Below are 25,073 nucleotides of genomic sequence, written 5' to 3' on the forward strand. Positions count from 1 at the left end.
AATGGGCATCGAAACCCCCGGAAGTTTGACTTTCAAAGCGCAGGAGGTTGTTTTGTAGTTAAAGCCAGACACATGCCATTACACTTAAGCCAGGTTTCACCAGATGCTACGCCAGAGCCCATTTTTGTACAGTTTTGCCTACCAGTGAGCGTGGCCGGACCAGTGCAGCTGTGCTACCAGTGAGCGTGGCCGGACCAGTGCAGCTGTGCTACCAGTGAACGTGGCCGGACCAGTGCAGCTGTGCTACCAGTGAGCGTGGCCGGACCAGTGCAGCTGTGCTACCAGTGAGCGTGGCCGGACCAGTGCAGCTGTGCTACCAGTGAGCGTGGCCGGGCCAGTGCAGCTGTGCTACCAGTGAGCGTGGCCGGACCAGTGCAGCTGTGCTAAGCATCTAGCCAAGTGTTCACCGCTCTCATAGTTGCACTTCTGAACGGACAGTCAAGTGAATTTATGTTAAAAAAAACAGGCTGTTGAAGCGGCTCTGTGCTCTGTAAAGTGTACAGAGAGAAAACAAATAGACAGAAATAAAAATCAATCACAAGGTACACTACTAGTCTATATCAGCTTTCACAGTACTGAACTGATTTGTTGCCAGACCAACTCATACCTGTAAGACAGTCCAGAATAGAAAAACTGCTGACTCCCTTAGAGAAGCCTGGCTGTGCGTGGCTCCCCAACTTAATTCCCTATCTGCATTTACACCACGTGAAGTACTTAATTGGCGTAAATGAATGAAAAACAACGTTACGTCGGGGGCGCCACGTCCATCTCTGTGGAACGGAATCCTGGCCACGCCCGTCTGTGGCTGCTGGCGCGGGGAGGGAATGTCTCGGTCGCCAGGGTGTTTCCAAACCTCGCTCAGGGGAGAGCGACTGGACTGCGGAGCTCAACCGGTGGGCCGGTAGACTGCGAAGTGAAAAGAAGCAACAGCTGGTGACACACTTTGCATGGTTGACTTTTTGGATGCCGGTTAGCGGTGAAGGGGCCTGCGGGGAACGAAGTCTAGGGAGATAAATGGATGCTCAGAAAGAAATGAAACCACATTAAATTCACAGGAAGTAGTCAAATTGGCTTCACATAAAAAAAGTAGTTTTGTGTGTTCGAAAGCTAGTGCTAATCATATGAGCACCACAGTTGGACGAGCAAGCAGACTGGGCGGTATTTCATGAAGCAGGATTACTGAGTTAGCTGGGTAACTACGCTGAATAAAACCCACAACAGCTGTTTTTACTTCAGTCCATGTTCTAGATTTGGTCGGGTTCTGGGTTTGAGTCGGTGCAGTTATCCAGCTAACTCAGTAATGATACAGGGCCCAGATCAGTTCCATTCCACTCCGTGCTTATAAATATTGTAGTAGGAGTTGTTTTCTTGCGCCATACTCTCGGTTTTACAAATGATTTGTTCTGTGGGCAGGCTTGGCACCGCTTTTATCGTACTTCAGAGCCATCAGGTGAACGCTCTGACGAATAAGTATTTGAAAATGGGTAAATAGGATTTAGTAACTTTGTGCCAAATCACACTATTTTTAAAAGCTTCATAGAGCCAACCACGTTTTCCCTTTGTGCTGCACTTAATCTACAGAGTATCCATTAATCGTTTTACATTGTGGCTGCAGTTATTTTAATCATGCATGTCTATTTTTGTCTTTGCTTTTAAAACACTGTTGCCGTGTGTCCTGCTTTCCTTGGGACTCCTGTAAGGTCCTCTATCTGTGTGGACCGGCCCAGGAAGTGCATCTTCAGGGCATCTGTAACCTTTTCACTGTTACATAAACATATTTGTTTTTGTAATGAAAGGAATTTCTGCAGTCAGCCTTTTGGAGTTTTACGAAATCGCTCTCAAACAATATTTAACGGTAAAATTGGATCCTGTCAGGCCTAGTTACGTGGCACATTAAAAGCTATACAAGTGGTTTTCTTCATTAGGTTGCTGTCATACACCTTTTGGTTAAATATTCTTGCTTGCATTTGCTTGGCATCACTTAAGAGGCCTGGCTAAATACTGATGCACTTTACTTAATTTGATCCGCGCATAGTGAAATTCACTTGTTCTGAAACGCTTTCCTGTTTTGCTGATCTGAGCAATATAAATTCTGGCTGTTATACTTTGTGTAATTTAAGTATGGGTTGGACAGGAGGATGCAATATAACCTGGGAGATGTTGAACTGAATATTTTATGTCGTCTGAAGGTTATTTCTGGTAAACAGTAACAGATTTTTATCTAAAGTTGTCACCCATGTGATAAGGCTTTGTTGTCATTTGCTGAATGGGTCGACTGAAGAGTGTTTTATTTGATTAGTCAGGGTTTGTCTTGTTTCTCAGTTAAGATAAACTGTGCTCTGCCTCCCGGAGTGTTAACATTTTTATATTTTGAGATCTCTTACTGTGCCTAGCCTAAATTCAGGTGCGAGAAAGCAGCAGATTCAATTAGCTGAATCGCCTTTTTCTTTGTACAAGAATAGTGTTTTCTGAATTTCCTAAAATGAATTGTGCATCTGTCTTTGTGATGTTCGGACGTCAGTCAGTTTTGAGGCATAGATCAGGAGTAGGCTCTAAAATATGTAGTCACTGAATATCCCTTTGAGCATGGCCGTGTCAGTCATTAGGAAAGGGGTGTGTCATATCCCAAGCACCGCCTAGATCAGGCTGTCAGTCACAACTGAGCAGCCAAGGAAGGGCGAACCTGGTTAGGCAAACCAGCACCAAGTGACTCTTGAGTTCACTGGCCTAGTATAGGGGGAAGGTCCGTGGAACAGTGATGACCTGTTCGCTCCACAAAGCTGGCCTGCATGGTGACCAGAGGAAGCCATTACAGAAAAGACCCATCTCAAAATCCCATATGGAGTTTGATAGAAAGTTGAGTGGTCAGATGAGACACAATTTGAGCTTTCTGACCCAAATTCACTGTGTTAGATCTTGCACAGACTGAACACTGGCAGGCCAGTTTTTCTTATAGTGGCCAGGATATTTGTGGCGAATGAGAGTGTATTCCTCATCTGAGCCAATTAACTCTGTAGACCCTCTGGGTCGGGAGGGGTGCTTCAGTCCCTCCGCTCAACCCCTCCCCAGTCTGTACCTGCCCCTTACCCTCAGTGTTTTTGCCAATAAAGCCTTTCTGCTTGAGGATGGAGAGTGCACTTTAACAGATGAACACAGGCAGTAAGTACTGAACAAACTTTGTTGAAATTGTAGTTCCAGAAATATATCATCATATACGTTCTTTTCCATTGCTGTTTATTGTTTATTTTTTAGACTATTTGTGCTTTTACGGGGTTTTTTAAACTGTTACTTTCTGTATTCCAGCAGGCATTTGGAATAACCCGCAGTGTGGAGTGTTCATGAATCTTTATTTAGCGCTGGCCGAGTTGGGTGAGGACGCGGTGTAATTGCTGAGGGAGCGAACGCTGGCCCCTTCATTTACTCTGGAGTGTGACGTGGGCTTGCGCTGATATCCCACATTACCATACGATGTCCCAGGGAATTCCGCACTATCATTGACCCGGAGCAGCGCTTCTTTTGATAAATTATGCATGGCACAGGCTTTAACTTAATTTACGCTTTAGAAGTCGCGTACTTGCCTATCGGTCATACGGATAGCAAAGTAAAGATGGCAGATATTAGCCTTCCCCTCCACATGATTTAACGGCCGGTAGCTCATTGTTCAGTCGCAGAGGGAGAGAAACGCAGAGGTAGTCTGAGGTAGCGAGGTGTACGGTGTTCTGCACATGCCCAGTAGCTCAGCAGCCAGGCGAGAAACCGTCTCTGGCTCCCTCTCCGGGAGTCTTGGCAGGGAGCGACATCGTGCGAGAATCGTTTGCCGCCGTCTCTCCTGCCGCCGCGCGACGGCGGGTCGGCCCGGCGACGGGGGGGGGCGGCGTAGGAGGGTGCGAAAGCGTCCGACTGGACCGGTGACATCACAAAGTGTCCCCAGACGGTTCTTTGCGCGGCCGGGGGACTCCAGCTGAGCCGCTGCGAGTGGGCGTGGGGCGCGGGACGCGAGCGGAGCAGAAATGGCGGCGGCGGCGGTTGAAACGGCGGCCGCCCCCTCTCCTCTTATCTTATCTTCATTTCCCTCCTAGATTTACTGGCCTGTTATCGGGGCTTGGCTCAAAGCGCTCCGAAGGGACGTTTGGAGGACAGGCTGGGTGTTGACCCGTGCTGTACCTGCTCCCGGCGAGGGGGGGGGGGTGGGGGGCAGTGCGGCGGAACCCTCCGAAAACCCCGCCCACTTCGTTAGTGACTCAGCAGGTGCGCTTCCCGCTCTCTCGGCCCGCAGCGGGATCTCCTGCTCCGCCGCTCCGCCCCGCCCCGCCGCAACCCTCTCACCTTAAACACGCCCCGACCTGGGCCGCCGTCTCCGCCCCGGACGGCCCCGCCCGTCACACGCGGCCTCGTGAAACATTCAGTCCGGCAGCACCTGGAGCCCGGCTTCCTTAATTTCATTTATTTCTTTTTTTTGCTGCGAGGGATCGCCTGAGCTGATTGTCCGTGTGTTCATCGACCGACAGCCTGTGAGGCGTGAGGCCGCCCCCAGAATCCTCTGCTCGCCGCCGAGCGTTCGCTCGGGTTCGTCCTCAGCTGCCTTCGCGCCGCGGCCGAGGCGTGTGATTGCCGCGAGCCGGTTTATCGGCGCTCATTTGCGTGTAATTTTCGACGCGCCGCCGGCGAAGGCGTTTGCGGGCGGAGGGATGGGAATCGCTTAAATTAGCCGGCTAACGCGGGAGTTGATTTACCGCTTTGACGTCGGACCGAAAGTGGCGGGGAAAACACTGAGCGAAACAGCGGCTCGGCGATTCACCGTCTCTGCCCACTTCTTTAAAAATGTTTCTGTAGCGGAAGGGCCAACCGGGCTCGGAATATGGTTTCCTGTAGCGTGGGTGCGGGCGTTATGGCTGTAATAGTGCGGTGGTGTGGGGGGGGGCGGGGGGGTGGGGGGGGGAGGTCTTCACTAAACAGACGCGGCAAATCAGCCTTCCCGTGTTCCCGTGAAGCAGAGCTGATGCTCGAGCGTTGGCTCCATTTGCCACGCGCCGCTCTTCAGTGCTCCCCTTGCGCTTCCTCAAGGGTCCTCCGCTGTCCTCCTCGTGCGGACGTGTGAGGTACAGTGAGGGGTAATCATAATTAAACTCAACAGCCGGGCTATGTCACCGCGTCTTAGCGCTCGATTCTACTTTTTTTTTTTTGAAAAGACGCCGTACATGTCAGTGGCTGCAGTGGATAGATGCAGGTAATTGGACGTTCCGGAATTAGGGTGGGAATTGGACGTGTTCGGCTCCGTGTTTGGTGCCAAATTTACAGAATACGGCGTATGGTTGCCTGTTCCTCCCGGCTCGTGTCATTTCCGGTTTCTCAGTGTTTTTCTCGCGCGGGAGCGTCTGCTGATCTCCTCCGCCGTTAGAGTGCTGTGTTTGGGCTTGCTGCGGCGCGGCTGGCAATTATCAAGCTGCAAATGTCATGATGACACGCGCGGATTAGGCAGTTTGGCATTTGCGTAATTACCTACAATTGCCTTTCAGAAAAAAGCCGCTGATTGCCACGCGAGTGCGACGCGGGCGCTCCAGCCTCCCCTCCGTCCCCCCGCGCCGAGCGCCGCCTCCTCCCGCCGGTCGCTGGCTCCCCCCCGACTCCAGCGCCCAGGCCGCGCGCGTGCTAGCGGGCCCCGCGGCGCTTCTGACTGGACACGGCCCGCACCCTTTCAGCCCACTGCCCGCTGCTGGGCCTGGAGAGCGCTCGGCCCCCGCTGCTAATTAGCCTGCTATCTTTCTGTCTGGCTGCCCTCTCCCCCTCTCTCTCCCTCTCCCACTCTCTCTCCTCTCTCTCCTCTCTCTCCTCTCTCTCTCTCTCCTCTCCCCCTCTCCCACCTCTCTCTCTCTCTCCCCCCTCCTCTCTCCCTCTCCCTCCTCTCTCCCCTCTCCTCTCCCTCTCCCTCTCCCCTCTCTCTCTCCCTCCTCTCCTCCCTCTCCCCCTCTCCCTCCATCTCCACTCTCTCTCTCTGTCCCCCTCTCCCACTCTCTCTCTCTCTCTCCCTTTCTCTCCCTCTCTCTCTCTCTCTCTCCCCCTCTCTGTGTCTCTCAGTCCGGTTGCCATGGCGATCTTTTTTACATTGAGATGTAGGTCACAATGGGAGCAGAACCCTTCCAAGCTAGCCCGGATGCCCGCTTTCAGACACACACACACACACGGAGGCGCGGGGGCTCCCGGGTACAGCCGCGGCAGAGCCGGACTCCTCCAGCGGGCCGCCGCGGCGCGGGGAGCGGACCGTCCGCCGGTCTCCCCAGCGTGCAGCGGCGGGCCGCGGCGTTCACGCGTTCGCCGTCGCTCTACCCGTAGAGATAAAGGAACGCTGCAGCCCGTCGACGGCCAGAGCGGAACGCTGGGACAGGGCCGTATCGATTTGTAACCGCGAGCGTCCGGCCTGAATTTCGCGGAGGCGAGAACGCGCCTGCGGACACGTCGCCGTTTCTCGGCGCGGCGAAACCGCGAGCTCGCAGTTATTCACCAAAGCAGTGAAAGTGTCTTTTTAAAAATGCAGGAGGGCATCTGGCACGAGGAAACAAAGGAAAGCGAGGCCCCAAACGATTCCCTTTCCCCAACGAGAGCCAGGCAGAGTCAGAAGTGCGGGCGAACGGGGGCCACGCTCGGCTGGCACGCCGTTGCCAAGGACACTGACCGGGCTGGAAGAACAGGCCCTGCCGCTGCTTTACGACTGACCTTGGGAGGTGAACGCTAACGCGGGCGGGAGAGGGGAAGGAGGGGCGGGCGAGCGAGGGCCCGAGAGATGGGCCGCGGCGCGGGAGAGAGAGAGGGTTGCCAGCTCGAGTCTGCGCGACTGAATCAATGTTGCATTAAATGTCCCTCCATTAAGGCCTGCTCAAATGGGGCGGGAAGGAGCTGTGCGAGGAGCTTAAAGGGCACGGCCCCCCCCCCCCCCCCCCCCCCCCCGGGAGTGCCCCGCCCCGTCTGGAGGAGCGAGGAGCGGGCCCGGCCCCGGGCTCCGCCTCAACTGCGCCCTCTACGCCCCCCCAAAAGAGCAGGAGGCCACTGCGTCCTGTTTCCTGCTTTTAATTGGGCCTCGTGCTCTTTGGGTGCGAACCCCCCCGCCCCCCCCCCTCCCCGTCCTTCATTTCCCCATTCCCAAGGCTACACAGGGCTTGAGCCTGAACTCTCCCCTTCCGTCGGGGTGAAGGATTTATGGCGGCGTTTTCTCAGAAGTGCTGGGATCTTTATTTCTCCGGTGCGCACAGGTCGGTCAATGGGAGATAAGGCCGCAGTTATCTCCGGGCAGAGTCTCGGAGTGCTCGTTAAGGGCTTTAGTAAACCTTTGAAGCAGTTGTTGTGGGCGTGGGCGAGGCGGGCAGAAAGGAAGCTGGCGCTTTGGAGATGGATGTCTACACGGGAGCTAATTCCACTTGAAAGCCGGGGCGGTCGCTTCTCTGCTGTCGCTAACACGGCTGACGAGGCAAGCCTTGGGAATCTGAAACTTCCGCTCCCCCGCCCCCCCACTCCCCCCCCCCCCGACAGCCATTAGCATGTTCCACTTCCCGGCACTGCGGAACAGCGCGCGCGTGCTGCCGCCTCTGCCCCATCGATATCAATGTCCCCGCGTTCCTGTCCCGCGCTGAACTGCGGTGTGACATGGGAGGAGGTGAAGGACGAGGAGGACGCTCTCTCTCCTCCCTGCGTTACCCGCGCCAGAGTGCGCTACCTGCGTCGGATGGGAGGGGCTCTTCAGGCTAAACCCCCCCGAGGCCAGCCGGGTGACTCGCCCCGCCTCTCTCACCCGCCGCTCCGGAGGAGGCCACCGCCGCTGCCAGCGCTTCGCATGTCCGTTAACTTCGTCAGGAATGTCCGCTTCCTCCCCCCCCCGCGGCCTGTCGGTGCGCAGCGTGCCCGCCGCCCTCCTCCTGGACGCGGTAACTCCGGCGCCCTGCTCTCTGCGGAAGGCCGGCTCCTGGACGCGGTCACTCCGGCGCCCTGCTCTCTGCGGAAGGCCGGCTCCTGGACGCGGTCACTCCGGCGCCCTGCTCTCTGCGGAAGGCCGGCTCCTGGACGCGGTCACTCCGGCGCCCTGCTCTCTGCGGAAGGCCGGCTCCTGACGCGGTCACTCCGCGCCCTGCTCTCTGCGAGGCTCCTCCTGGACGCGGTAACTCCGGCGCCCTGCTCTCTGCGGAAGGCCTCCTCCTGGACGCGGTAACTCCGGCGCCCTGCTCTCTGCGGAAGGCCGGCTCCTGGACGCGGTAACTCCGGCGCCCCGCTCTCTGCGGAAGGCCGGCTTTCGGTAAACCAGCCGCCGCCGGTAAAACTGGATTCCGCGAACCCCGGCTTTGTGCTGCTCTGAGTCACGCGTTCCGGCGGGCCCGCGCCGCGCGGCGGCGTGCGGGTAAAGCCGGGAACGCGCGAGCGGGTCGTGCCGTTCGATAACAGAGCAGCGCCTCTGATCGTTCACGCGCGCTGCTCAGCTCAGCTCAGCGCAGACGCTGAATGCTTCAGCCCCATTGTTGTCTGGCCGCGCGAGTCAGCCTCTCTCCATTTGGAGCCCTGCTCTCATCATCGTGGCTGTGAGTGGCCTTGTTGTGGGGGGAAGAGAGGTGGCGCTTTGTTTCCCCGGGGGCCCGGGGCCGAACACTGGCCGCTGTGCTCTGCACGCCTTCGACCGACTCGTTCGCTGAAATTAAAGGGGGGAACAAGCGGGCCTGTGTGTCGCTGCCGCTCTCCTCACAATCACACTGACTGTAATCCGTAGCGCGTAGCGCATGGCCCTTGGCAACAACGGCGGCTTGTTTTGGCTAAGGGTGATGCACTACAGGGCTTATTATCTCTGCCCTTTCACCTCCGGGCTTAACGTGTGTCAATATCGAAACTGTCGCTACGCTAACTTGCGCTACATTTTCGGCGTGACCGGCGCGCGTGTTTAATGTTCAGTCATTTAGGCGCGACCTCGTTACACAAGCATTGATATTCACACGGCTGGCGGCTCGTTTGAGTTATAGGCGAGTTAAATATTTAACGGTCGGGACGTCCAGACCAAGTGGAAACCGTTAAACTCGAAAGATTCGCACGCATCCGGAGCGCAGAACCAAAGTCTCACAGCCGGCGAACGCCCCTCGAGCCGTGACCAATGAGCAGCGAGTCGGACCGTAGAAACGCCTTCGCTGTTTTTACCGGCTTCGCTGTTGGAAAAGATTTGGGCAGTGTTGGCTTTCTCTTTCTTCCTTCTCCTGCCTATAGAATCTTAACTGAGGACATTGAATGCACATTTCCTGTCCTTTTTTATCTTGGCTTACCTGGCACTTCGCCTGATGGTTTAACAGACCCCCCCCTTTTTTTAACGTAAGCGCTGGTACTAAGCTGAACGCAGAGAGTTACCCTTCCTGCCCCCCCCCACGGTCTGCGTCTCTTGGCGGTTTCCGGGGCGACCTGAGGGGGGGCGCTCGGATGACGTAAGCGTGGCGTCTGCTCGCTTGCTGTCCGTCAGTCCGGGGAGCGGGCGCCCCGATAATCAGAACCTCGCTCCCGGCGGTCCTTAATCCGGCCCATCGGCCGCCGATCTGCGTCCGCCACGCTCCCGCCACCCCGCCATCGCCTCACTAGGCCAGGTGACGCTCTCCCCGAGGGCCCGGCTAACAGGCTTCCCGGAGAGCCGGGCTTTATCCCGCGCTTTAGCACCGCCGCCGCCGCCGCGACGGCCCGCGGGCGGGGGCAAAGGTCGCCGCTGCTTCATTAAGAGCGCCCGGGAGGCCCCAGGGGGGCGGGAGGGAGCCGCCGTCCGTCACGGTCTGTGGGCGTCGACCCGCTCGTCTTCCCTTTCCTTAGCTCCGGTCGTCCTGCGCGCCGCTTTGGGCCGATTCTCCAGGGGCCCGGGCGAATCGGGCGAATCGAGGTTTTCGGGAGGACGCCGCCGCTCCTGCCGGGACGCGTGCGGTAACGTGACGAGGAGCCGTGACAGCCGCTCCGCGCTGAACCGAGCGCCCGGCCGCCAGCAGCTCGTCTTCACCGATAGGAGCCGTCTGTACGCCCCGCAGAACGGATGGGGGGGGGAGAAAAGGGTTGAGACAAGCGTTTGGGAGACATATCAGACCAGACAGGTGTTCCGCGCTCCCATCTGACAATCCCACCCCCCGCCCAGCGCCCCAGCCCCCACACCCTTCCCAGCCCCCCCCACACTACCGGCGTACATGCTGGGTATTTTTCCCCTCATACGTCCATCAAACTAGAATTCATCCACTGAAGCTGTGGCATCTCCTAGGGGATTTTTTTCGTTGTTGCCCGGTTCAGGTCTGATCTGCCGTGTGACCGCATGGCACAGAAGACCAGGCTGCTATCAGTGAGGCTCGATGCGTGGAGGTCCTTTTGGAGAATTCGGCGCACAGCGAGGTTTCTCCTGTTGCATTGTTATTCAGGGGTTTTTTCTGCGTCCCTGGAAGGCTCATTTAAAAGCGGAGTTTGTTGTGCGTGATCGGATGTGAGGCCTACAAGGTTTTTTTTTTTTTTAAAGTATAATTTCATGGTACGGCGCACAGGAGAGTTCTCTTGACAGCTCGGAATATATATTCCACTGCCATGAGGTGTTCCGCTGCGGCGTTGTTCCTGAACATGGACGGGAGGTCCGTCCCCATATGTGCAGTTAGCCCTCGGAGAGAGACCTTTAGGCTGCCGTCGACTGCTGCAGCTTTTAAGCCGGCTGGAAAGCGGAGAGTTCCGGAAATCAGCGTGCAGAGAGCGCAGCCGGCGTTCGCGCTCTTTCAATGAAGCGGGGAGTCGGCGTTTTTCTTTGCCCGCCCACGCGCTGGGGCGGCTAACGAGGACCATCTCCCCGCGTCCCCAGCGCAGGCTTGGGTCCGTGACCCCGCCAGAGCCTTCTACCGGGGCGGTGCGGCCGGGCTGGAGGGGGGGATGGGGGGGGGTCTCGCCCGGGGGAAGGGCGGGAGGATGCCGTCGTGCCCAGAACATCGCCCCCCGCGTTCATTTTTACAGCGCTAACGGGCCAGAATGGGCTGTGTTAAGAGAGCCTGAACGTGTGTTGAGTTTCCCTGGCACACCGTGGGGAGCACTGCCCGGGTCACTTCCTTTTTTTTTTCTGCTGATATGTGGTTATCCGGGGACGAAATATTCAGCTGATTTATCCGCCCGTTCCAAAAACCTGAAGGGAGTTTGGGAAAATGACTATTCCGGGGATATTACCTTCGCCGTGTTTTCGTAGAGAGCGGCTCTGTGTGTAATATTTCGATCAGATTTAATGGCAGGGATCCCAAAAGCCCTTCACATTAAGTTCCAGCTTCTTTATCACACCCCTCCCCCCCCCCCCCCCCACTCTATTATATTTAAGCCTGTGGCTCTCCGCGCTTTTTGTCAAAATCGTAATAACGTTGGCTGTCCCTCATTCTCCAATAAACAAGGGCTCCTCCGCTGGATAATGGCGGCCGGTGAAGCGGTCTGGGATAAGCCCCTTGAGGACGGCGGCGAGCCTGGAGACGCGCGCTCGAAGCGGGCGGGGATTACGCCGCCACCGCCGCCGCCGCTGCGCTTGGCTCCGTGATGGCGGCTTTAGAGCCCAATCTCCCGAGCTCTCACTCGCGCTGAAATTGCCTGCTCCCGTCCCGCTCGCTTCCTGACAACAGGCCACTCCTTCGGCGTGCGTCTGAGGTGCGGGCAAGTCATTAGATAAAAATCTGGAATGAGCCGGTCGAGCGGACACGGCGTTGTTGTTTTAGAATGTGTCACTAGTTTATCTAAAGTGCAACACCTTTAGACTTTATTTATTTATTTATTTATTTATTTAAATAAATTTGGCACCTAACGTGGAGTTGAACGTGTCCAATGTCCTCCGTAATTTGGAATATCCAGTTAACTTTGTCGGCACGTTCGTGCATGAAGTGAAGACATCTGCAGTTCTTCGAAAGGCGTGGTGTCACTAAGCAACCGGCCTGCTTCTTTTCACACCATAGGCCATGCTGGCGTAGAGTGGAGTCTAAGGAAGACCTTTTTGACATGCAGTCCACGGGCTCCCAATCGACCAGAGGGGACCCCTGGAGAGCGATGAAATACGGACCCCTAACCAACTGAACCCTCTCGTGCCCTGTGGGATGCAGCCGGCAATTATGCGCTGCCTCATAGAGCCACCGGCCGCAGGTGCCACTGGCACGGTCCGGATTCGAGACCACGAGGCTCATGTGACCATGAAATGCACTTTTTGTATGTCGCTTTGGATAAAAGCTTCTGCCAAATAAATGTAATGTAATGTCATCCGTACTAGTATGTGGTGCTTTAACCAAATGAGCCACCCAGCAGTACCTTTACATTTCACTTTAGCATTACGTTGTTCTTGTTCCTTTTATGTGTATGAAAGTGAAGCCTGGGATGAACCAGGTTTGCACAGTAGCAGCTCCCTCCTGCACTGCTTGGATCAATGGTGCTGAAGCAGGGAACATTAAATTCCAGCTGCTGGTAGATCATGTGACCTCGATTATAAGGTCCTTGGGTGGTGTAGGAGGAGGGGGGCTTCTGTCTCTGTTCTTGAATAATTTTTTAATGTTAAAAAAATGTTTTATCCCTCAGAAAAGTAGCTGAGGTAGATCTTACAAGGCAGATGTACGTGTGTTTGGTTAACAAAGCATTAATCCTGGGTGTTTGTTTAGCTTTGTTTTCTTATGTTGCGGTTGCAGTTATGCGGTTATGTTGGAGAGTGTTTTCCATTTGGAATGTGGTGGCGGCTGTGTTGTTCTGAGCATGCTCAGACACGGGTAGCGGTGTCCTCGTGTGCCCCAGTCTCTCTTTGCCCTTGCCTCTGGTCCTGGTCCCTGGTGCCAGCTTTCCTACACGCCCTCCTCCCTTGCCCTGACCCCTCCCACGCCACACTCGCTGCATTATTAATGAGCAGGGCGGGGCCCGAGAGCGCTGCTCAAAGCCCCCTCCGGAGACTGACACCTGCTTTCATCACGGGCTCTCCAGTAAGTGTCCTAATGGCCGGCCCTGAGTGCAGCTTAAAAGCCGGCGAGCTTAATGGAGGCCCGCCTTGTCTGAGGAAGTGGCGCTATTCTGAGCAACAGGAGACTCTGCGCGCCGCGGCGTTCTTACTGACGGCGTCCCAGAGTCCTCCTGGTAACTTTGCCCCTTTTACACTCTCACCCGGTTTCAGCAGTCGCCAGTGCGGAAGCCACACGCCTGTGCTAGTTAAGTGTGCAGGGGACAGAGTGATGTCACTTCCACAGCCGGGGTGACCGCTCTAGTGGCAGCCGCTCTGAACGTGCGTGTTAAGGCACTTGGGAAACGGTGCTGCTCGCTGGGTGCGTACAGTGTGTGTGTGTGTGTGTGTGTGTGTGTGTGTGTCTGTGTGTGTGTCTGTGTGTGTGTCTGTGTCTGTGTCTGTGTCTGTGTCTGTGTCTGTGTCTGTGTCTGTGTCTGTGTGTGCTCTATCGTAGGCTGGCCTAGGTGGCCCACCTCAGCCCCGTGGGGGGGGCAGCCTTGACCGCGGTCCCCCAGCGGCCCACCGGCGGCCCCGCTCCGTGGTGAAGTCGAGTGAACCTCAAACCGCAGATGGCGACGCCCTGATCAGCCCCCCCCCCGCGGGCCGAGATCGCCCCGGCTCTGCTTGAGCGGTCCGTGCCGCCGCGAGGCGCGTCTCTGTTATGGAGGCGGCCCCGCCGCGCGTGTCTGAGTGAATCACTCACGGCGCGCTGTGTGTGTTTCTCAGCATGAGACGGGCCCTCACACGCGTGCGGACGCGGAGCCCGCTCCTCTGCCTCACCTCGCCCGGGAGCCGGAGGAGGGGCTCGTGCCCAGAGGAGTATCGGCCTCGGAGCGGGGCTATTTCGGGAAGCCGTTGTGAATACGTACCTATTATCCCATGAATAAGTCAGTGGTAAGGGAGGGGGGAGGGGGGGTCGCATGCACAATGCTGACGTTCATAATGACTCCTGACACAAAGCCGGCCGTGACGCCACGCCCTGACGCCGCGCCTGGGGCCGGGTACGCGGTAAACACGCCGCGCTCTTATCGGTCCCGGGCCGGGCCCCCGCACGCGCGGCGTTTGGAAGCGTCCTCTGGGGGGCGGGAGCCTTACCGGGCTCTCACTGGCAGGCGCTCGCGCGGCGGCCTGAGAGGACTCAATGGAGCTGCGCTAAGTGCGGTTAGCGGCCCCGGTGTGTTAGCGGCCCCACTGTGCCCAGAGTGGGCCGGGCCCCGCAGGGGCCGGCTGGTGCAGCGCGGGCCCCATCGGGCCCCGGCAGGTCTGAGCCGGCGACCGCGGCTCCGCTCGCTCTCGCTCTGTAATCCGCCGACCCCTTCCAGCCCAGGGCACGGCGAACACAGCTGGCGACGCTGCAGTGCATTGTGGGTACCACTGGCTTTTGAGATGGATATGAAACGTGATGGGCTGTGAGGGGCTGATTTTATCGCTGACGCCGCTGTTTATGTTTTTTCAAGAAGGCGTACGCGCTCCACGTGCAGCGTGGAGGGATGTAGGCCGCGTCGGTGCCGAATGTTCGCCGCACAAAATGGAGCATGGGTTTTACTGCTTTAACAAACTGGCCTCCTTCGTGCTGGAGAATACAAGCACGGCGTGTCTGAGAGTATGCAAGTTGAGCCTAACCTAGCAGAATTGGCTCTCAGTTGAAGATTAATCAGGGATACATTATGGCCACGGTTTTAAAAAAGTCTGATTTTAATAATTGAGCAGGGCTCTGTTGTTCCGTGTCTTCTCGTCGTCGTGGCGGCCTTGGCTGCTGTTTTGCTGTGCGCTCATTATTTGATGGCTGGGCTGGGCCCGCATTCATCCTTTCAGTGGTTTACTGCCGTGCCCCGCCCCCCCCCCCCCGGCGAAATTCTGAAGAGTGACCGCAGTTTACGCAGCAGCTGGCTCCCGGCTCCATTATGACCCTGCCAGCACCAGCAGCGAAACGGGGGACATTTCAGTATCAGGACTCGCCAGCTTCGAGTGCGTTTTCAACGAGCGCGGAAGCTCGCGGTACGGGGTTTCGGCTCGGGCTCGAACGCGCCAGCGCCGACGGGGCGTCCGTTCTGTTCCCTTTACCCTCCCGCGAAGGGGTCGGAACAAGAAAAGGGGGTCAAACCTCACACGGTTCGTACGGACGCTGAAAAGCGGTCACGAGGGCAGGGAGGTGGGGCCGCTCTGCGTGTTGTAAAATGGCGTCTGCCCTCGGTTACGTGGCTGGATGACGAGCGTGGCTGTTAGCGGCTCGCCCCGGCGCTGGCCTGTGGAGTAACGGGAGCGCGGGTCTGTAGCGCGAGGCCAGCTGGCAGCCCCGGGTTCGGCCCTGGCGCAGAGCGATGATCCGGATTGTTCCGTCTCCACTCTTCGGAATCGCTGTTGCCAGCGGCGGGCCTGGCGGGTGGGGGGAGGGGGGGCTAATTTGGGGAGGCAGAGCCGCGGCGGGCACGCGGCCGTCTCCGAGGACGTAACGCAGGCAGACGCCGCGAGGCCGGAGTGACAGGAGCGCGGCGTGTTCAGCGCATTGTGCGAAATGGCGTCCAGTCTCTCACTCGCCGCTTGTTGTCATCACGCTGGCTTTCAGCACCTCCTCAGTGTGTATGTGTGTGCGTGTTTGCATTTGTTTGTGTTTGCGTGTATGTTTGTGCTTGCCTGCGTGCGTGTTTGTGTTTGTTTGTGTTTGCATGTGTTTGTGCTTGCCTGCGTGCGTGTTTGCATTTGTTTGTGTTTGCATGTGTTTGTGCTTGCCTGCGTGCGTGTTTGCGTTTGTTTGTGCTTGTGTGTATGTTTGTGCTTTAATTTCTGTGTTTGTACTTGTGTATGTTTGCGTTCAGTGTGTCAACGTGTACTTTTTTGCGTTCGTGTGGTCGTGTTTGTGCTTACGTGTGTGTGTTTGTGTGTCTGTGCGTGCGTGTTTGCGTGCGCGTGTGTTTAATTAGCATGCTGGCTTTATTTAGCAGCTCGCGTCTTCCCGGAGGAGTCCTGGGCTGTCGCTGTGGAAACCTCCAGCCTGAGCTCACCCCTCCCGCAGAGCGTCTGAGCGGCCCCTGGGCCGGCCTGGGCACATAACACCCAGAGCAGCAGCGCCCAGCTCCCCGCCGTGACAGCAGACGCGTCTCTTTATTTCACCCCCGCCGCCGCGCCTGTGTCCCGACACCGCTAGGCCATGACAAGCGTGATGTGCGCGTGCCAGAGCGTCGCTGCGCCTCCCGAAACAGTGACACGCGGAATCGATCTCACTGATAATGAAACTCGAGCAGCAGGCGAGGCGCGGATAGTCTGGCTTCGGCGGTAGACGAGGAGGCCTCTCTGTTCGCGCTCGCGAGAACTCGCTCCCGGTCGTTCGCACGGTCTCTCTCCGGTTCTCCTTCACGGGGCTTCGTGTGTCGATGGGTTTTCCTGCTCCCTGAGGTGGGCAGTTCATTTCAAGTGTAGTGTTGCTAATCTGTTTTTCTCCCTGTCTCCCACCTTCTCTCCCACCTTTTTTCCCGCCTTTTTGTGTCCCACCCTGTCTGTCTCCCTTGTATGCCCGTACTTTTCTCTCCCTCTCTCTCTCTCTCCCTCTCTGTCTCTCTCTCTCTCTCTCTCTCTCTCTCTCTCTCTCTCTCTCTCTCTCTCTCTCTCTCTCTATCCCCCCTCTCTCTCCCTCTCTCTCTCTCCCTCTCTCTCTCCCTCTTTCTCTCTCTCTCTCTCCTGCAGTCACTCCCACTCCCCAGGCTCCATGGCGACGGCAGCGCGGGGCGGGGAGTGGTCGTGCGGCCGCTGCACCTTCCTGAACGCCGGCGCCGCCCCGCGCTGCTCCATCTGCGAGGCGCCGCGGCAGAAGCCCGACCTCAACCAGATCCTGCGCCTGAGCAGCACGGAGGAGCGCCGCTGGGCCTGCCCCCGCTGCACCGCCGGCAACCAGCAGGGGGCGGGCGCCTGCTCCGTCTGCGGCTTTGGGCCCTCCCCCGGCACGCCGGCCGCCAACGGGCTCCTCCTCCTCCCCCCGCCGCCGCCGCCGCCGCCGCCGGCCCCCGAGCCGCCCGCGCCCCCCGCCGTGCCCCCCGTCCCCTCGGCCGCCTCCCTGGCCGTGCTCCTGGAGCCGCGCGGCCAGCAGCCCCCCCGGGAGGACCCGCGGAGGGCGGAGAGCAACGGGGACGCCTGCGCCCCCGACCCGCAGTCGGGCTGGGCCTGCCCGCGCTGCACCCTCCACAACACCCCCGTGGCCCTGTCCTGCTCCGCCTGCGGGGGGCCCCGTAAGCTCTCGCTGCCCAAGATCCCCCCCGAGGCCCTGGTGGTGCCGGAGGTGCGGACGCCCGTGGCGGGGTTCCCCGTCCACTCCGCCGCCGGCGCCGCCCCTCTCCTGATCGACCTGACGGAGGATTCGCCCCCTCCCCCTTCGGAACCCCCGGAGCCCCCCCGCGCCCCCTCCCAGCCCCCGTCCTCCCCGTTCGGGCCCCTCTCCTCCCTGCAGAACAACCCGGTGCCCCGCAGCCGGCGGGAGGTCCCCCCGCCGGGACGGCCCCCCAACCCCGCCCCCAGCCCCACCTCCCCGTCCACGGCGGGCGGCCCCGCCCCCTGCCCCCCGCGGCCCCCCAAACCCAAGCACCCCCAGCCGCAGCCGCAGGAGCCCCTCCCCAGCAAGCGGCTGAGCGTCCTGGAGGAGGAGGAGCCGCCCCGCCCCCTGCCGCTGACCCCGCCCCCCTCCTGGAAGTGCCCCGGCTGCTCCCTGCCGCCGCTGGGCGGGGCCTCCAGGTGCGAGGCGTGCCGCTCGCCCCGCGGCGACCTCATCGACCTGGCGGGGGAGTCGGTGCGCTTCACCCCGTCCGGCCCGTCCAGCCCGGACTTCAGCGCCTGGGCCTGCGCCAAGTGCACCCTGCGCAACCCCACGGGGGCGCCCAAGTGCAGCGCCTGCGGCTGCTCCAAGCTGCACGGCTTCCAGGAGCAGCAGCCCCCCCGCTGCTCGCAGTGCGCCGCCGCGCCCGGCTGCTGCTCCTGCCCCTGCTACGCCGTCAAGGAGCGGGCCCGCAAGCAGGCCCGGGTCTTCCCCTCGCCCTCCGGCCCCGGGGCGCCCCCGGGGGCCCTCCCGGGACTCCCGGAGAAGGCCGGCCAGTGGGCGTGCCCCGCCTGCACCCTGCTGAACGACGTGAAGGCCAAGCACTGCGCGGCCTGCCACACGCCCCAGCACTACCTGGCCCTGCGCAAGGTGGCCAAGCCGCTCAAGCGGCGCGAGAGCGTGCACGTGGAGGCCCGCCGCCGCACCGACGAGGGCGAGGCCAAGGAGCTGTGGGAGAACATTGTCAGCTTCTGCAGGGAGGTGGGTCCCCGCTCCGCGCCCTCCTCTCTCTGTGATTGGCCACGGTATTTTCCTCAGACAGCTGCACTTAAACCAGGGGAACGGCTGAGGTGTGTTCAGGTTCAGAGGCGAATGTTCGTAGGGAACCGAACATGTTTTCTTTGAACAGTTCAAGTTGAACGGCTTTTTACGAACAGTCCAAATTGTTTGCGTTAAACATAAACGGACATGGCGGCAAGAGTGTTTGTACTCACAGCTTCTTCTGTCATCATCGATGATAAAAAAATAGCTAGCTCTGCTAGCTAGCGAACAATAATAGCATTGGCTAGCGTTAGCAATAACATTATTGAAAAAACTGATCATCTTCAATTGAAATACTCATCTGGGAACATTTCCCTCAGTCCAGCGTCCATTTTTGTTTGCCGCAAACTTTACCTTCTCAGACCGTTCGCTTATGTTTGCAAACGTTCGCGGCGAACACAAAGCTAATGGAAAAAAGTTTGAAGTAGTTAGCAAACTTGGCTGAACTTGAACGCACCTCAGTCGTTCTCTCCGCCGCGCCGTCCCCTGCTATCCCCGAAAGCGGCGAGCCCGCCTCCGGGGGAGCGTAGCGCGGGCTGCTAACGGGCGCGCTGTCGGAACCGGTCCCAGCTCACGGCACTCTCTGTGTTTATGAGATCCCCCTCGTCTCCTTCTCTTGTTCCACTCGGGGTTGGGTGTCCTTTCCCTGATGTATGCTTGTTTTACAGGAGCGTGGGGGGGGGGCTGAATGAGGCTGTGTTCCGCCCGTAATCGGCGGAGCATTAGCCTCGTTATTTGTCCTGTCTCTGGGTGATGTGCGAGCGGCGGTCGCGAGGGGCGGGCCGAATTGCTCATTATGGGGGCCCCCTCTTTTCGGGGCGCTGATTTGTGTAAAGCGTGTTGCTCGGAGGGTGGCCGGCTTGCTGATTCGATTATCCGGAGAACCTGGAATCAGTTTTTGTTTTCGGTCGGGAAGCCGGTTTGCGCTACGTGCGAAATGAAGCCGGGGGAGGGGGGGGCGCTTGGCCGAGTCCGAGTCCCGAAAATGTGCCGCCGCACTCCCCCCGAGCCGGGTGGTCTGACCCGGGTGGTCTCACCAGGGGGTGTCGGGGGCAGTGGGGGGGACGGGGGGTGCTCCCAAACGAAAACGGTGCCGTCTGAAGTTCATCCGCGCCCCCTTCAGACGCCGCGCGGGGGATTAGCCTGGGAAACGGAAGAAAGGAGCCTGACGAATCTACGGGAGGAGGGTGCCAGAGAAACGCCCGGCGACGGCGGGGGAAGGGGAACCGTCGAGCGGGCGATTCGGCTCACTGGGAGGGGGGGGGCGGCGAGAACAAACGGGCTGGCCAGGGCGGCGGTGTGGCGCCGGCGGCGGCGGGGCTTTTAATAGCCGCGGTTTCTGGGTCTCTGGGTGACGGGCCGCCGTGCCGGGAGACGCCGGTGGGTTTTTTTTTTTGTTTTTGCACGGCGCTAATGATTTGATTTATAAAGCGGCGGCGGGCGAGAGCTGGCTCGGCCGCGCCCCCGCTGATCGCAACGGCTGTTTATCCGCACATAAGCGCTAATGAGAGCGCGGACCCCGGCTCTGCCTCCCCGCCGGCGGCCGTGGCGGGAGCGGGGGGCGGGGGGGGGAGGACGCCGGGCACGGGAGGACTGTTTGTCCTGAAAGAGGGCTGCTCTCACTCGTACAGGACATACTTCTGCAGAGGCTGCCAGCCCCCCTGTACCTCTGCTTTACAGACGGCCACATTTGCATTCACATCGATGCTAATATCTGCACGTCCAGATCAGCAGAGTGCAGAGATTAGGCGCAGAGTAGAGGCCATTCCAGCTTATCGGCCTCATTACATTACAGGCACTTAGTGGAGGCTTGTATCCAGGGCGACTTGCGCTCTTTTTGCATAGTATCCATTTATGCAGCCGGATGTTCGCTGAAGCAATGCGGGTTAAGTACCTTGCTCAAGGGTACAGCGGCAGTGTCCTACTTGGGAATTGAACCTTGAGATTCAACCTGCGATTAGGGTTAGAAGCCAGTTCCCTAGCCATCTGGCGGGGCGGGAGGGGGATTTGCTGCGTATCCGGTGATTAGGCAGCGAGCGGAGCCGGGCCCAGGCTCCGCCCCCTCGCCGCTGGCGCAGACGGCGCGGAGGTCGCAGGTCGCCGCGCCTCGGCGGATCAGAAAGACGGGCGGCGCGGCTCCGGTGTCGCGCCGGGGATCGGGTGCAAACGGGGCGAGAGGCAAGGCTAAGCGCTCCAAAGCGCGCCGGGCTCCGGTTCATCCCCCCCCCCGCCCTCCTCTTCCTCCTCCCCTCCCCCCCGCCACCCAGAGCCTCAGCCCACCCACCCCCAGGTTCCCGATTGGCCCCGAACACGCACGGCCGACGGAACGCGCTCTCGTGAAGGCTCCTGATGTGCATTAGCCTCCGGGACGGGAACGCCGGTCATCAAAGGCTTTTCATTGTCGGGGATCGCAGAGCCGGATCACAGGCTCCCCGGAGAACGCTCATTACGGAACGAGGGCGGGGGCGTGTCCTTTTATTTGCTCTTCAAAGGGAGCGGATGTTTTTTTTTTTTCATTTTTCCCTCGTATTCTGATTTATCAACTGCGCCCGGCGAGTTTATTACCGTAACGACGGTGGTCCCTTTCAAGAAACAATGGATTTTCATTAACTGGCATTAATGTGAATATGGGAGAATTAATTAAGCCCTGTTACTGAAGGGAAAAATGCAATTACAGTATAATAATTACCGCCTAACGGCTGAGCGGAGACGTTGGGCTGAACGATGGTCCTCTGCTTTTAAGCTCGCCCGCTCGTTGGGGCCCGAAGGCCGGGGGGGGGGTGGGATCGCGCGCTCGGGGTGGACTGGGGTGAGGGTGGCGGGGGGCGGGGCTGTTACAGCGCTGGCGTGGCCCGTGGTGGAGGGGCGTGCCAGCTCCCTCCCCTCCCCCCGTTGGCGGCAGCCGGGGGAGTTCCCTAATGAGCGCGGAGCTAATGAGACGCCGGGGCCGCGCCGGAGCCTGACTGAGTCAGCGGGAGGCCTGTGTCTCCGCCAGCTGCACCGCCGCCTCCCTCCCTCCCGCGCGCGCTCGCTGGGAGAGGGGGCGGGGCTGAGAGTCACAGAGAGCCCCGCGGGTCTGAGCCGATCACATCACACACAGGGAAACAGCAAAATATACACACACAAACAAGTACCCACACAAACAAGTACCCACACACACATGCACACACGCACGCATACACTTGTACACACACACGCACACAAATACATATAAATATATACGCGCACTCCCTTTTTTCTTTGTGCACCTGTTGGACTCCGGCAGCTCTGCTTGCGGCTTTATTTGCCTTTTTCCAAGGGTAAGACGCTGTCCTTGGCGGGGGAAATGAGCAGATTCCGTACTTCCTCTCTGAGGAAACATGAACCAGCCCATCATATCGTGTGCCCTCCCCAGCGTCCGCCTCCGCAGCCCGGCCGCTGTCTGTGCCTCACACACACACACACACACACAAAGGAAGAGAAAAAAAGATCCGCTCGGAGGGAGGGGCTGAAAGCTCTTTTATGTGCCATCAGGGTGTGTTGTCTCCACATTTAGATTATTGGTTTGTGTGTTTTTTTGTCCTCCATAATGGTGGTGCTCATTACCGCCTGCCCGCCCGCCATCGTGTGCATTTTTGATGTCGGTGCGGTCCTGACCTGCTTGGTTTTTTGGGTGGTTATCAGAGGTCTTCTCTTGCTGAAAGCAGCCCAACCCCCCCCACCGCCCCCCACACCCCCCACCGTGGTCCTTCTGTGATTTATGTGTCAGACAGACAATCACAGTCAGACCCTTTGCGCTGTGGGATTTCCCCTGATGCATCCTTAAACGTTACCCCCCGGCTTTGTTTTTGGTGCTGATTACGTTTTTACGCTAGGCGGCAGCTTGTGGTTTTTGATGGGAAAAGCAGTGTGGCACGCTATTGGTTGGTTATCACATCTCAGCTAAATCACTTTTTTTTGATTGGGTGAGCCGTTGAAACCCGTAGCGACGCGGCGCGCGTTCGCGGTCTCTCGGCGGTCCGGGTCTCTCGATGCCCCCGGGGCCCGGCCCCGCCCCTCTGACCCGCCGGGCGCCAGACCGCAGTGTCCTTGGGACGGCGGCGTCCCGCGGCTGCGCGCGGCCGGGACCGCGGCTGCGGCTCGACCCGAGAGGAGCCCGTTAGCCTCGCGCGGCCGAGCAGCGGAGCGCTGCAGTTTTACGAGCAGACATTAACCCTCCCACAAAGTTTACAGCGCGTGCAAGGGCAGCATCCTCTTTACAGCACCGCTCCTCAGGCCTGCTCCTGAGGCCTGCTCCAACTCTGCTGCCTTCACCCAGCATTGCGCCATTCCTTTTCCTTAGCACTCCAATCTGTGTGTGTGTGTGTGTGTGTGTGCGTGCGTCCGCATGTGTGTGTGTGTGCGTGTGCGTCCGTGTGTGTGTGTGTGTGTGCTGTTGTGTGTGCTCGTGTGGCCCTTGTGTGTGTGTGTGTCCGTGTGTGTGTTTGTGTGTGTGGCTGTGTGTGTGTGTGTGTGTGTGTGTGTGTGCGCATGTGTGCATGTGCGCATGTGTGTTTGCATGCGTGCACGCGAGTGTGTGTGTGTGTGTGTGTGTGTTAATGTGTGAATGTGTGCATGTGCGCGTGTGTGTGTTTGCATGCGTGCACGCGGATGAGTGTGTGTGTGTGTGTGTGTGTGTGTGTGTGTGTGAAACTTCTGAATGGGCTGTGGGATCTCTTGCCAGACCGTAATGTGCTGTATTCAGCATTATGGATATTGGAGGACTGCTCCTTTCTCCATGCGATAATCATTCAATAATTGCACCCGGTCAATTCAGTTTATTTTCCCTGGCCCCAGTCAGAAGATCAATAGTGTGATTATGGGGCTATGGCGACCGTGATTCACTCCCGCTTGCCGAGCGGCGGATCCTGGATAGCCGCCGCGGAGACGGCGGGTTTTGCGGCGGTGGGGTTCCTGGCGCTGTCCCGCTGTGCTGTGAAGGAGAGGGCGGTGTGCGGCAGTGTGGGGGGACTGTCAGTCTGCGGGGGGAGCGCGGCTAGTGACTGAGCGCGCTGTTTGTTCCGCGGCCCGTCTCTGCCTTTTGTCACATGAATAATTGGTGGTGGTCGATCCTGGGGACGCGGCACGTCTTCCAGCCCTGGCGCTGGCCTGAAGGCCTCTGAATTAATGATGCCAGCAGCTCATCTGCGCGCCGAAACCAAGCAGGACTGCAGATTGGAAAAGAGGCACTTTTAACCCTTCTGTAGAATTTAGGCGTTTGTGTTTGTGTGACTGCTCGTGGACAGCCTTCTCTCTCGGCATCAGCGCTGGTTATTACCTTGAATGTTTCACAATCTATCGTGTTCTGAACTCCCTTCCTTCTTGCGTAGTGTGTGACATCCATAGATTTCATTGGAACATTTATACTATTGTTTCTTACATTTCCTAAATTCTAAATCGGTGTTCTGGAACTCCATTGCCTTCCATTAGCAGTAGTGATTGTGACATGAGCATTAGAATGTTCAGTTAGGAACATTCTAATTACCTATTTGTGATCTTACACGTTTTTTACTAAATTCTAAAGCGGTGTTCTAGAACTCCAGTGCCTTCCATTAGCAGTAGTGATTGTGACATCAGCATTAGAATGTTCAGTCAGGAACATTCTAATGACCTATTTGTCTTACTGGGGGGGTCAGTGGTTTGTTTGTGCAGTGAGCTTCCTCCTGCAGGGATGGGAATGCTGTCGTGTAAGCGCAGCTGTGCTGGCCTGACTGCGCTGGGGCCGGGGAGTGGGCGTGGCCCGTGGTGATTGACTTGTCTCCCGGCTGCAGAACGCGGTGAACTTTGTGGACGACAGCTTCCCGCCCGGGCCGCGATCGGTGGGCTTCCCGGAGGGAGACAGCGTGCAGCAGCGCGTGAAGAAGTGGCTCCGCCCCCACGAGATCAACTGCAACAACTTCAAGGACCGCGGCGTCAAGTGGTCCGTCTTCCGCACCCCCCGGCCCTCCGACATCCTGCAGGGCCTGCTGGGAAACTGCGGGAGCTGCGTAGCGGTCTGCGGCTCGCTGGTGTGTGATGTCTGTTGTGTCTGCCTGTGTGTGTGTGTGTGTGTGTGTGAGTCGGTGTGTGTGTGTGTGTGTGTGTGAGAGATGTGTGTGTGTGTGTCCTGTGAGCAGTATTGTGTGTGTGCGGAGTGTGTGTGTGAGTCTGTGTGTGTGTGTGTGGGTGGGTGGGTTTGTGAGTGCGTGTTTGACTGTGTGTGTGTGTGGTTTGTGTGTGTGGTTGTGTAGTGTTTGATGTGAGTGGATGAGTGTGTGTGTGTGTGTGTGTGGTGTGAGTGTTTGATGGTGTGAGTGTGGTGTGTGTGTGTGTGTGTGTGGTGTTTGTTGGTGGTGATGGTGTGTGTGGTGTGTGGTTTGGTGCGTCAGGGACCACTTAATGTTGTTATAATGGAATATAAAGGCCAGCGCACAGAGGAGGGCTGTTTATAATCTATCAGTGGAAAAGTCATCTGTACTCAAGTGTGTTGATTAAAGAAGTAATGAGAGCACCGCCGCTCCTGTGCGGGACGCGAGGCGGGGGTTTACCCGAGAGCGACAGCGAGCCCGAAACGCCGCGGCCCGCCCGCCGAGACCCAGAGACGCTGTAACAGCCTCCGCCCGCCGTTCCCTCTCGCCCCCGGCGTCCTGCGCCGCCGCCCTCACGTCCGCTTGACCGCCACCGTATCCTTCCTGCGGCCCTTCCTCCCATCCAGAGACGCCGCGCCGCCCGGAACAGGAAGCGGAGCGAGAGGCGCGCGTCCCCGGCCGC

The 25,073-nt window shown here is 58.5% G+C and overlaps 1 protein-coding gene across 1 annotated transcript in view; it reads left to right on the forward strand.

The window, feature by feature from the left end:
- The window catches only part of capn15 (calpain 15), a 51,787-nt gene that overhangs the window by 11,860 nt on the left and 14,854 nt on the right, over positions 1-25,073 (forward strand). The window contains 2 exon segments of the mRNA XM_064323336.1: positions 16,646-18,245; positions 24,095-24,333. Coding sequence (XP_064179406.1) covers positions 16,646-18,245; positions 24,095-24,333 — 1,839 coding nt within the window.

Source organism: Anguilla rostrata, chromosome 2 (genome assembly GCF_018555375.3).
Source record: "Anguilla rostrata isolate EN2019 chromosome 2, ASM1855537v3, whole genome shotgun sequence".
NCBI lineage: Eukaryota > Metazoa > Chordata > Actinopteri > Anguilliformes > Anguillidae > Anguilla > Anguilla rostrata.